Raw genomic sequence first — 13,283 nt, forward strand, 5'->3', positions numbered from 1 at the left:
TTTTACATAGTCTATGTTTTGAAACAATTAGTTCTCACACAGGCCCATCAGAAAACCAATTAATGTGTCCCTGGATAATTGAAAATTGTTTATATATCTTTTTCCCCACTGGATTTCCCACTAAGTTTGCACTGTATCTAATTCATTTTGGTGTCTCTGGTGCCTCTCATTCATGATAGGAGATATATCAGTGTTTGTTGAAGTAATCTGAATGGATTAGAGTTACTCTCAAAATATCTAGTTAACTAAGAATTAGGTTACCCTAGAAAATCATTCTGTTATCAGTCATCCTAGTACTCAGTGACCTAACTTCTTATGTCCTAAAAGTCCCTTATACTGCAAAGTTCCTATTACTACTATTATTGAAAGTAAAGGGCTGGGCATGGTGGCTCACACCTGTAATACCAGCACTTTGGGAGTGAGGCAGGCTCCGAAGTTTGAGACCAGGCTGGGTAATGTGACAAAATGCCATTTCTACAAAAGTTACAGAAATTAGCTGGGCTAATTTCTGAGGTGGTGTGCGCCTGTGGTCCAGGAGGGAGGCAGCCTACTCAGGAGGCTGAAGTAGGAAGACTGCTTGAGCCCAGGAGTTCGAGGCTGTGATTGTGCCATTGCACTCCAGCCTGGGAGATAGAGTGAGACCCTGTCTCAAAAATAAAAAATGAAAATTAAAGAAAGTTTCATTACTGTTATTATTGATGTTTAATAAAAAAGGGAAGGACATTAAGATTAGAGGCAAAGCGAAATCATGATTAAGGAAGAAAGTTCAATAAGCAAAAATAAAAAGGCTTCCCTATATTCTAGAAGGAATATTTAAAAATTTCCCAAATGGTCAGTCAGCCTGGGAATGTAGACCACTTTACAGTTTTCAAAGCATGTTAAGCCATTTGATCCTTATAACGGTTTTGATTTTGGTAACCCATGTAGTATTATCCTCTTTATGAAGGTAAAGAAACTTGAGTTCTGTGGCCCTCATAAATTTACCCAGGGTCACATATTTGGTAACTGAGAACTGTGACCAAAATCGATCTCCCCACCTTACTTTGTCCAGTATACTTTCTACTGTACTTCCTTTTCTGTAGCAAGGTAAAATACTGAGCATTTGAAGATGGGACAACTTTTAGCTTTCATAGCTCTTTTCCAAATGTAATTGAACATATATATGTAACAAGAATAACTCATAAATTACAGAAATTTTTGTTAATTGAAATTCTTTTGGCACATTGAGTTGCTTTGGCTTGATTGGTGTTAACTTTGGCATTAGTCCTAATTATGTATTTAGAGCTTCTGCTAATTCTATATCCAGAACTTCCATTGGTAAAATGTCAGGTAATGAATGTTGTTTTTTTTTTTTTCGAGGTAGGTCTCACTCTGTTGCCCAGGCTGGAGTGCAGTGGCGCAGTCTTGGCCCCCTGCAGCCTTGACCTCCCTGGGCTCAGATGATCCTACTATCTCAGTCTTCCAAGTAAGCAAGACTACAGATGTGCACCACCATGTCTGGTTATTTATTTATTTATTTATTTTTGAGATGGAGTTTCACTCTTGGGATTACAGGCATGCATCAACATGCCTGGCCAGTTTTTTGTATTTTTAGTAGAAGAGGGGGTTTCACCATGTTGGCCAGGCTGGTCTCGAATTCCTGACCTCAAGTATCTACCTGCCCTGGCCTCCTGAAGTGCTGGGATTACAGGAATGAGCCACTGTGCCTGGCAAGTGTTAGACTTTTAAGGATGAGGGGTATTTGAACAAAATGGGGATGGAATTCCATACTGAGGATATGGTGAAGGCATGGAGATAGGGAAGGCAGGATAGGTTACAGTCCTATATCACAGGAACAAGAGGCTCTGACTTTGATTCTTGGCATTAATCAAGATGCATTCAAAACTTGCTTTTAACTATATTGAATTACTTTTAAATTTTTTTCTTTGTATTAAAAGAATATCCTCTTTTTGAATATAGGAGAACCTTTCAAAAGCTTTTAAAAAAGCAATTATGGCCGGGCACAGTGGCTCACACCTGTAATCCCAGCACTTTGGGAGGCTGAGGCAGGTGGATCACGAGGTCAGGAGACTAAGACCATCCTGGCTAACACGGTGAAACCCCATCTCTACTAAAAATACAAAAAATTAGCCTGGTGTGGTGGCGGGTGCTCGTACTCCTAGCTACTCAGGAGGCTGAGGCAGGAGAATGGCGTGAACCCGGGAGGCAGAGCTTGCAGTGAGCCGAGATTGCGCCACTGCACTCCAGCCTGGGCAGCAGAGCGAGACTCCATCTCAAAAAAAAAAAAAAAAAAGCAATTATGGCTCTTGAATTTGCAGGTATTCTAACAAAGGAAAATATACTTTAAAATGTAAGCATTTTGATTAAGAAAAGTTAATTTTGAACAGATTATTTCATATTTCATCACTTCATCACTGCCTTATAAACTCTGCACCTTGGAAAACCCAAAGTGCTTTATTTTTATTTATTTATTTTTTTGAGACGGAGTTTCGCTCTTGTTGCTCAGGCTGGAGTGCAATGGCATGATCTCGGCTCACTGCAACCTCTGCCTCTTGGGTTCAAGCAATTCTCCTGCCTCAGCCTCCTGAGTAGCTGACCACGCCTGGCTAATTTTGTATTTTTAGTAGAGACAAGGTTTCACCATGTTGGTCAGGCTGATCTCAAACTCCTTGACCTTAGGTGATCTGCCCGCCTTGGTCTCCCAAAGTGTTGGGATTACAGGCGTGAGCCACTGCACCTGGCCCCAAATACTTTAAGTTCTTTCTTGGAAAGGCTGGAGTACCCAAACACTTTTTTTATTTTACCTGGAGTCCTTGCACCTGTTACTCCCTCTGCTAGAAACATTGTTTTTATCTCTTATCAAGTCTTATTTTCTCATTCTTTAGAGCACCTTGGATATCACCTCCACTGAAAAGGCTTTCTTGAACCTGCACAATTTGTTTGGTAGCCTTTCTGTGTGACCCATCTTTGCCAGTGTTTACCAGTCCTAACAGTACTTATCCTCTATGTTGTAATTGTTTGTCTGTCTCTCTCACAAGCAGACTATACCCTTTTGAGGGTTGGGACTGAGTTTTGTTTGTTGTTGAATCCCTAGCCCCTAGCACAGGCCTGTTTCATAGTAAACAGTAAATGTTGGTTGAATGAGTAAAACTAGCTTTAAATTTATGGAGAAAATATGCTCAAATTAACTAAATCTATTTTACTGTTTGGGGTTTTTGCAGATGGAGCTTTATATTGTGTTTGTCATAAATCTACGTATTCTCCTCTACCAGATGACTATAATTGGTATGTATTAAAACTCAATTGAAAAAATAATAGTCTTAGCTATATCTGAAATAATTTAATTTTATTTCTTGTTTTGATGTCTTATGCTTTCGTTTCTCATTATTCTTTCCTTAATTTTGTTTTTAAAAATTATTTTAATGATTTTATTTACCCAGTATCTGAGCTTATAAACATTTTAAATAAAAATTATTATCATTGTGTTTCATTGAATATTTGTTGTAAGACAGACATGCTGTTTAGAACTGCTGTCCTTTCTGAAGCATGCTTTAGCTTTTTGGAAAAGTTAATTAGTTTTTATAGGGTTCGTATCTGTTAGCTTAAGCTATTATTTATCTTTTCTTTTGTTTGATATTGAATAATCCTAAATAACACATACTTAATTTAACCACCATTTATTTGGTACTTATTCAATTTAGTCACTATGATAAGAACTAGGAATAACATATGACATTGTCTTTTTCCTCTGCAGCAGAGTCTGATATGCAGAAACTGCTACCTATTTTCTTAATCTGTGTTGTTTTTATTACAAAATGATAATAAAAATATTTTTTCTTCTGTCTTGACACTAGTTTTATTTTTATTTTGTTTTCGAGATGGGGTCTTTTTTTTTTTTTTTTTTTTTGAGACGGAGTCTCGCTCTGCTGCCCAGGCTGGAGTGCAGTGGCCGGATCTCAGCTCACTGCAAGCTCCGCCTCCCGGGTTCACGCCATTCTCCTGCCTCAGCCTCCCTAGTAGCTGGGACTACAGGCGCCCGCCACCTCGCTCGGCTAGTTTTTTGTGTTTTTTAGTAGAGACGGGGTTTCACCGTGTTAGCCAGGATGGTCTCGATCTCCTGACCTTGTGATCCGCCCGTCTCGGCCTCCCAAAGTGCTGGGATTACAGGCTTGAGCCACTGCGCCCGGCCGAGATGGGGTCTTGTTCTGTCGCCCAGGCTGGAGAGCAGTGGTGTGATCTTCGCTCACTGCAGCCTGAGATGGGGTCTTGTTCTGTTGCCCAGGCTGGATAGCAGTGGTGTGATCTTGGCTCACTGCAGCCTGAGATGGGGTCTTGTTCTGTTGCCCAGGCTGGATAGCAGTGGTGTGATCTTGGCTCACTGCAACCTCTACCTCCCGTGTTCAGGCGATTTTCCAGCCTCAGCCTCCTGAGTAGCTGAAACTATAGGCGCATGCCACCATGCCTGGCTAATTTTTGTATTTTTAGTAGAGATGGGGTTTCACCATGTTAGCCAGGCTGGTCTCAAAGTCCTTACCTCAGGTAATCTGCCCACTTGGGCCTCCCAAAATGCTGGAATTACAGGCGTGAGGCACTGCAACTGACCTTTTATTTTTTTGAGACAGGTTCTCACTTTGTCACCCAGGCTGGAATGCAGTGGCGCTATCTCAGCTCACTGCAGCCTCAACTTGCGAGGTTCAAGTAATCCTCTTGCCTCAGCCCCCCAAGCAGCTGGGACTACAGGTGTGTGCCACCACACCCAGCTAATTCTGTATTTTTTATAGAAACGGGGTTTCAGCATGTTGCCCAGGCTGATCTTAAACTCCTGAGCTCAAGCAATCTGCCTCCCTTGGCCTTCCAGCATGCAAGGATTACAGGTGTGAGCCATCATGGTTGGCCTTTTATTTTTATTTTTGAGACAGGGTCTCACTTTGTCACCCAGACTGGAGTTCAGTGACGCTATGTCAGCTCACTGCAGCCTCAACCTCCCACGTTCAAGCTATCCTCCTGCCTCAGCGCCCCCAAGTAACTGGAACTATAGGTGTGTACCACCACACCCAGCTAATTTTTTTTATTTTTTGTAGAGACAGGATTTTGCCATGTTACCCAGGCTGGTCTCAAACTCCTGAGCTCAAGTGATCCTCCCGCCTTGGCCTCCCAAAGTGTAAGGATTACAGATGTGAGCTACCACACCTGGCCTTGACACTAATTGTACATCTAATGAGTACTATGATAGTGATGAAACTGGAGTAGGTAACATTTTTTGAACCTTGAAAGATTGAGTCATATACTGTGTTTTGCATTATATAAAACTATCTTCTCATGAAGAAATCATTTGACAGATTAAATGTTCATTGTAGCCGTGTTATGGTATTCAATCTTGCAACCATGGTGAAACAATCTATTGCCTATTCTCTGTTACCTACAAATTATTTTGTTGTGGTATTTAAGCTGACATATTCTGTGGGATGGTCTTCAGTTGTCTCCTGTGTTTTGGGTACCAGGTTTGCCAATCCAGTGATGTAGTATCTTCTCTTCAGCAATTTGTGATTAATTAAGTTTAGCCTTTTTTTTTTTTTTTGAGATGGAGTCTCATTCTGTTGCCCAGGCTGGAGTGCAGTGGCATGATCTTGACTCACTGCAGCCTCCGCCTCCTGGGTTCAAGTGATTCTCCTGCCTCAGCCTCCTGCGTAGCTGGGAGTACAAGTGTGTGCCACTACACCTGGCTAATATTTGTATTTTTAGTAGAGATGGGGTTTTGCTAGACTGGTCTTGAACTCCTGACCTCAAGCAATCTGCCCACCTCGGCCTTACAAAGTGCTGGGATTACAGGCATGAGCCACCACGCTGGGCCCAGAATGATTATTCTTTTTTTTTTTTTTTTTTTTTTTTTTTAAAGACAGAGTCTTGCTCTGTCACCCAGGCTGGAGTGCTGTGGCCTGGATCTCAGCTCACTGCAAGCTCCGCCTCCCGGGTTCACGCCATTCTCCTGTCTCAGCCTCCCAGGTAGCTGGGACTACAGGTGCCGCCACCTCGCCCGGCTAGTTTTTTGTAGTTTTTAGTAGAGACGGGGTTTCACCGTGTTAGCCAGGGTGGTCTCGATCTCCTGACCTTGTGATCCGCCCGTCTCGGCCTCCCAAAGTGCTGGGATTACAGGCTTGAGCCACCGCGCTCGGCCCAGAGTGATTATTCTTAAAGCTAAAATTAGGCCAGGCACTAATTTTAGCTTTAACCTGAAGTGCCCATTGCACTCCAGCCTGGGTGACACAGTGAGATTCCATCTCAAAAAAAAAAAAAAAAAAAAAAAAGAATAATCATTTTGCCGTGAATACAGTATAACTTTATTTCTAAAACATTCTTTTTTAGCAACGTAGAGCTTGCTCTGACTTCTGATGGCAAGACAATAGTATGCTACCACCCTTCTGTGGACATTCCATATGAACACACAAAAGTATGTATGAGAAAATTTCTTGTAGTTTTTAATTTGCTGTTAGAAATGTTTGCACTTCTTTATAGTATCCAAAAAGAAGGGAGTCGTCTGATTTTCCTTGTTTTAGATTTTCTTTTGGCTTTTTAATTTTACTATTTTGATTTTTCTCTTATTTGTTTTTCATCTGCTTTCTTTATAGTCTTTTTTTTTTTTTTCAGAATACAAAGTGAACCATTTAAACACAATTATGGCATCAGTTTTCTGGTCTAAAAATTTGGGTAGATTTCTGATTAAGGATCAAATACATCTAATATAAAATTATAAAATGCATTGTGCCATACTGCCCCATATTATAATCTAGAAAATTATGAAACAGTTGTATTTTAGAGTGCTGTTACAAATAAAAGTTGTATTTTAGAGTGCTGGGATTACAACTACTTTTTTACTGTTGGTTCTGACAGGTTTTTTTTTTTTTAACATTTGGTGAATTTGTTTTTTTTATTTTTATTTTTTAATGGGACAACATAGGTATGTATTTTGAATGGCTCAGTTAGATTTCTTTCCCTATTTTTTTAAAAAATCAAGTACTAGACAGAAGAGGATTTTGTATTGTTTTTAATATAATTTATTTTTAGTTTGACCCAAGTCTTTTTTTTAGTTTTGTATTTGAAATGCTTTTTCCTATTTCTTTAAGCCTCCTTCTACTAGGTAATGTTTGATTTGGTTTTTTTTTTTTTTTTTTTTTTTTTTTTTGAGACAGGGTCTCACTGTCGCCCAGGCAGGAGTGCAGTGGCGTGATCCGGCTCACTGCAACCTCCACCTCCTGGGTTCAAGCTATTCTCCTGTCCCAGCCTCCCAAGTACCTGGGACTACAGGCACCTGCCACTACGCCTGGCTAATTTTTTTATTTTTTTAAATTTTTGTATTTTTAGTAGAGATGGCGTTTCACCATGTTGCCCAGGCTGATCTCAAACTCCCAAGCTCAGGTGATCTGCCTGCCTCGGCCTCCCAAAATGCTGGGATTACAGGCATGAGCCACTGTGCCCAGCCTTGGCTTGCTTTTTGAGGAGAAAATAATTAGATGGTTTAGGTCATCACATGATATATTTAGTGATACTTATTTTAAAAAATCATCATTAAGGTCAGGGTGCTGGTTGATTTGACAAATAATTTCTTTCCTTTTTTTTTTTTTTGTGAGACCGAGTCTTGCTCTGTTGCCCAGGCTGGAGTGCAATGGCGCGATCTCGGCTCACAGCAGCCTCTGCCTCCTGGGTTCAAGCGATTCTCCTGTCTCAGCCTCCTGAGTAACTGGGGCTACAGGCATGCCCCACCACACCTGGCTAATTTTTGTATTTTTAGTAGAGACAGGGTTTCACCACGTTGGGCAGGATGGTCTCAATCTCTTGACCTCATAATCTGCCTGCCTCAGCCTCCCAAAGCGCTGGGATTACAGGCATGAGCCACTGCGCCTGACCAACCAATAATTTCTATATTCCTTTTTAAACTCACCATTTTGTCTCCCTGCTTTGTTAGGAAACAAAAGCCAGGTATCATAGGTACTAACCCAGTGCCTCTTTTGTATCACTTATTTGGGCAACGTTTAGAAAAATAGGCCTACACCACTGAGTTTTGGCCTGTAAACCCTCCAGGTCACACTATGTTGTACCTTTGTCCATTGTTATTTTGTTGAATATCTTCGGTTTATTTGTCCTGTTTTAGCAATTATACTAAGAATGCCAGGTCATTTCACATCATCCAGACTCTTATCCCCAAATGGCTCTTTATATCTCTGAATCTGACCGTCCTCAACTGTCAAAACTTTCCCACTGTACTTGTAGAACTTACCACCCTTGGCAAAATCTCTTACAACCTTAACCTATTCCAGAATGTTGCCTTCACCTTCTGACTCTAATAGAAACCTGCCTGTACCCTGGAGACATTACTTCCCCAGCAGTTCTTTTAAGTAGTTGCTGTTTTCTCTCTCATACTCTTTTACCACTGAGTCTAAAGATGGGGAAGGTATCCCTGTAGCTCCTCATTGTCAAATCTAGATCATTTCTCTTCCTTCCTAACAATTTCTGGCTTTGTAGCTTGTATCATCCAACTACATCATTTACTATCTTTTTTTGTTGCTGTTATCTACCAACTGCCAGGTTATTTCTCCTCCTCCACCACTCTGCACTTTCTTGAATTTTCTAAGCTTGCTGTCACACTTTCTCCAATACTCTTTTACCCTCATTCTTTGTTACTTCAATATCCATGTAGATGATCTAATAGTGTGGTGTCTCACTTCTTGATCTCTCACTACGTCAGCCACCCATTTCCATGGGAGGATTCCCTAGAGATATTCTAATTACCAATAATTGCTACTCCTCTTTTCCAATCTAAATAAGTCCAATAATTAACTACCAATCCCTCTTGGTCTCCCAGCTCCAAGAATTATTCATTCCCTCTTTGTGACCTACATCCATTGATTCAACCACTTTTTCACAGTCCCTCATGTATCTCACACATTCTCACTCCCTCCTTACCCAGCACAGATTCGTATCATGGTTTATCATTATCACCATTCCTCTGTATACATGCCCACCTTCCCTGCATCCTCTTTCTTTGTTGTGTTTCCTTTGTTTTGACAATTATCTTCTCTGCCACATCATCAATATTCATCTCTAGTTTAGGTAAGTAATCACTCCTACAAGTTTTCAAGTAAATCACTCTACTGCCACCATACTTACCACAACTGCAGCTGTTTTTCAACTGTATTAGGCGAGCCCCCCACTCAGAGCTTTTGTATTTCCTGCTTCCTTTGCCTGGAATGCTTTTACCTCATAGTTTACTCCCTTTCCTTAAGGTCTTTTTCCTTATCTGTTATCTTGTGTGGCCTTCCTTGGCTACTGCATTTCAAGTTGTAACTTTGCTCCTACACTCCTTGTTGTCCTTTGATTTACTTTTCTCAATAGCATTTATTATTTCTAGCATACTGGATGTTTTCTGGCTGTCTCCCATCACTAAAATGTAAGCTCGATGAGGACAGGGCCTTGTGTGTTTTTTTCTCATGCTTGGTCTTCAGCACCTGGAATAGCACTTTGAACTTGGTAGGTGCACAATAAATATTTTTCTGTTAAGTGAATGAAGTTGTTCCTTCCTCTTCATGCTTAAGGGTTTTATGTTTTAGGGCTAGCAGACATTCACATGAGAAAGCAGGGAAAGTTTTTTGTTTGTCAAGCAATAAATTGTAGATTGGGCTGCAAAATAAGAAACGTTCTTGAGAACATGTTACTATTAGAATAATAGTAACATGGGCTCAAGCAATCCTCCCACTTTAGCCTCCTGAGTAGCTGGGACTATAGGCACACACCACCATGCCCAGCTAATTTTTAAAATTTTTGTAGACAGGGTCTCACTATGTTGTCCAAACCAATATGGAATTCCTGGACCCAAGCAGTCCTCTCACCTTGGCTTCCCAAAGTGCTGGGCTTACAGGCGTGAGCCACTGTACCTTGCCCAATCTGGTTGTTTTTTTTTTTTTTTTTTTTTTTTTTTTTTTGAGACAGAGTCTCTGTCAGCCAGGCTAGAATGCAGTGGTGTGATCTTGTCTCACTGCAACCTCCATGCCTCCCCAGGTTCAAGGGATTCTAATGCCTCAGCCACCCAAATAGCTGGGATTACAGGCCCTCGTGACCACGCCCAGCTAATTCTTGTGTTTTTAGTGGAGAGGGGGTTTTGCCATGTTGGCCAGGCTGGTCTCTAACTCCTGGCCTCAAGTGATCTACCTGCCTTGGCCTCCCAAAGTGCTGGGATTACAGGCATGCACTACCATACCTGGCCCCATTCTGGTCTTTTTGACAAAGCTCTAACTTGGCTCCCTTTCTACTTTTCACTGATATCTTTGTTACTTTGCATTTCTGTAGTACGGTCATGCATTGCTTACTGATGGGGATATGTTCTGAGAAATGCATCATTAGGCAATTTCATTGTTATGTGAACATCATAGAGTGTTACTTACGCAAACCCAGATGGTGTAGGCTACTACACACCCAGACTTTATGGTATAGCCTATTGCTCCCAGGCTACAAATGTATATAACATATTACTGTAGTGAATACTATAGGCAATTGTAACACAGTGGTAAATATTTATGTATCTAAACGTATTTAAACATAGAAAAGGCACAGTGAAAATGTGATATAAAAGATAAAATGTAATATATCTGTATAGGGTACTTAGCCAAAAATGGAGCTTACAGGACTGGAAGTTGCCCAGGGTGAGTCAGTGAGTGTGAAGGCCTAGTACATTATTGTACACTGCTGTATACTTTATAAACAAACACTATATGTTTAGGCTACACTAAATTTTTTAAAAAATATTTTTCTTTCTTTAATAATAAATTAACCTTAGGTTACTGTCACTTTTAAACTTGATAAACTTAAAATTTTTTTTTTTTTTTTTTTGAGACGGAGTCTTGCTCAGTCGCCCAGGCTGGAGTGTGGTGGCGCTATCTCAGCTCACTGCAAGCTCCGCCTCCCAGGTTCATGCCATTCTCCTGCTTCAGCCTCCCGAGTAGCTGGGACTACAGGCGCCCGCCACTACGGCTGGCTAATTTTTTTATATTTTTAGTAGAGATGGGGTTTCACCGTGTTAGCCAGGATGGTCTCGATCTCCTGACCTCGTGATCCGCCCATCTCGGCCTCCCAAAGTGCTAGGATTACAGGCGTGAGCCACTGCGCCCAGCCAAAACATTTTTAATACTTTTTTACTCTTTTGTAATAACACTTAGCTTAAAATATCGTGTACAGCTATACATAAATATTTTCTTTATATCCTTATTCTATAAGCTTTTTTGTGTTGCAATTTTTGTTTGCACTTTTTAAACTTTTTTTGTGAAAACTAAGACACACACACAGTCTAGGCCCACACAGGGTCAGGATGATCAATATTACTGTCTTCTACCTCCACATTTTGTCCCACTGGAAGGTCTTCAGGGACAATAACATGCCTGGAGCTGTCATCTTCTATGATAACAATGCCTTCTTCTGGAATACCTCCTGAAGGGCTTGCCTGAGGCTGTTTTACAATTGACTTTTTTAAAAAGTAGAAGGAGTACACTCTAATGATGAAAAGTATAGTATAGTAAATGCATAAACCAGTTGCCTAGTAATTTATTATTATTATTATTATTTTTAAATTATTTTGGTTGAGACAGGGTCTCACTACATGTTGCTTTGGCTGGTTTTGAACTCCTAAGCTCAAGCTTCACAAAGTGCTGGGATTACAGGCGTGAGCCACTGTACCCTGCCGTTATTTATTATTATTATCAAGTATTATGTGCTATATATAATTGTATGTGCTATACTTTTATACAGCTGGCAGTGCAGTCAGTTTGTTTACATTAGCACCACCACAAACATGTAAGCAATGCATTGCACTATGGCTTTCTGCACCATCACTAGGTGATAGGAATTTTTTTAGCTTCATGATAATCTTATGGGACCACTGTAGTATACACTGTCCTTCATCACTGTACATTGTTGACCAAAACATTGTTATTATTTCAGACAGAATCACCCCCTGTCACCCAGGGTGGAATGCAGTGGCATGATCTCGGCTCACTGAAACCTTTGCCTCCTGGGTTCAAGCAATTCTCCTGTCTCAGCCTCCCAAGTAGCCGGGATTACAGGCATGCACCACCATACCTGGCTAATTTTTGTATTTTCAGTAGAGACAAAGAGTTTCACCATGTTGGCCAGGCTGGTCTTGAACTCCTGACCTCATGTGATCCACCCACTGCAGCCTCCCAAAGTGCTGGGATTATAGGCGTGTGTCACTGCGCCCAGCCTCAAAACATTCTTATGCAGCCCATGACTTTACTTAATTGTGCCACCTCCATTGCTTTTTAAAAAACATATATATAAAAATAGAGATGGTGGGGGTCTCACCACGGTGCCCAGGCTGGTCTCGAACTCCTAGGCGGAAACATTCCTTTGCCACTTTGACCTTCCTAAGTGCTGGGATTGCAGGTGTGAGCCACTGCACGTGGTCCACGTTGCCTTTTTTTTTTTTTAATTGAGACACGGTCTATCTGTGTCACCCAGACTGGAATGCAGTGGCGCGATCTTGGCTCACTGCAGCCTCTGCTTCCCGAGCTTAAGTGATCCTCCTATTTCAGCCTCCTCAGTAGCTGGGACTACAGGCATGAGCTACCATGCCTGGCTAATTTTTTGTATTTTTTGTAGAGATGGAGTCTCCAACTCCTGAACTCAAGTGATCTGCCTGCCTCAGCCTCCCAAAGTGCTAGGGTTAACACATGTGAGCCACCGCACCTGACCACATTGCGTTTTAAAGAGGTCTTGTTTCATGTGCATAAACTAGATATAAATGTATGCTATAATATTTAATACAGTGGTAGAATGTAGTTGTCACTAATAGTGTATGAATGTAAAGAAAATATCTGTTTGAATTGTTTCTTACTGGTTGTAAATTCAGATTTTCATTGTATTATAATACATATATATTGTTATTTTAAAGCAAGGCGGTGTTACAGTCTTGTTACATATATATTATTGTTGAATAATTACTTTCATTATGATAGCTTTATATAGTATTGAATGTTACAATCTTTGCTACATACCTTAATATCACTTAATATTTAAAATATAGGTAACTTGACCCTCCAAGATAGTGATTCCTTTTGTTTTCCATTTTGTTTTGTTTTGTTTTGTTTTGTTTTGAGACAGGGTCTCTTTCTTGCTCAGGCAGGAGGGTACTGTGCAGTCATGGCTCACTGCAGCCTTGAACTCCTGGGCTCAAAGGATCATCCTGCCTCAGACCCCAAGAAGCTGGGACTGCAACCGTACAC

The 13,283-nt window shown here is 40.8% G+C and overlaps 1 protein-coding gene across 1 annotated transcript in view; it reads left to right on the top strand.

The window, feature by feature from the left end:
* The window catches only part of MRPL42 (mitochondrial ribosomal protein L42), a 35,886-nt gene that overhangs the window by 4,953 nt on the left and 17,650 nt on the right, over positions 1 to 13,283 (top strand). Inside the window, exons 3-4 of the mRNA XM_010383931.2 lie at positions 3,222 to 3,285; positions 6,364 to 6,448. Of these exons, the coding sequence (XP_010382233.1) occupies positions 3,222 to 3,285; positions 6,364 to 6,448 (149 nt within the window). The remainder of the gene's footprint in view (positions 1 to 3,221; positions 3,286 to 6,363; positions 6,449 to 13,283) is intronic.

The sequence above is a fragment of the Rhinopithecus roxellana genome, chromosome 10 (genome assembly GCF_007565055.1).
Source record: "Rhinopithecus roxellana isolate Shanxi Qingling chromosome 10, ASM756505v1, whole genome shotgun sequence".
Classification (NCBI taxonomy): Eukaryota; Metazoa; Chordata; class Mammalia; order Primates; family Cercopithecidae; genus Rhinopithecus; species Rhinopithecus roxellana.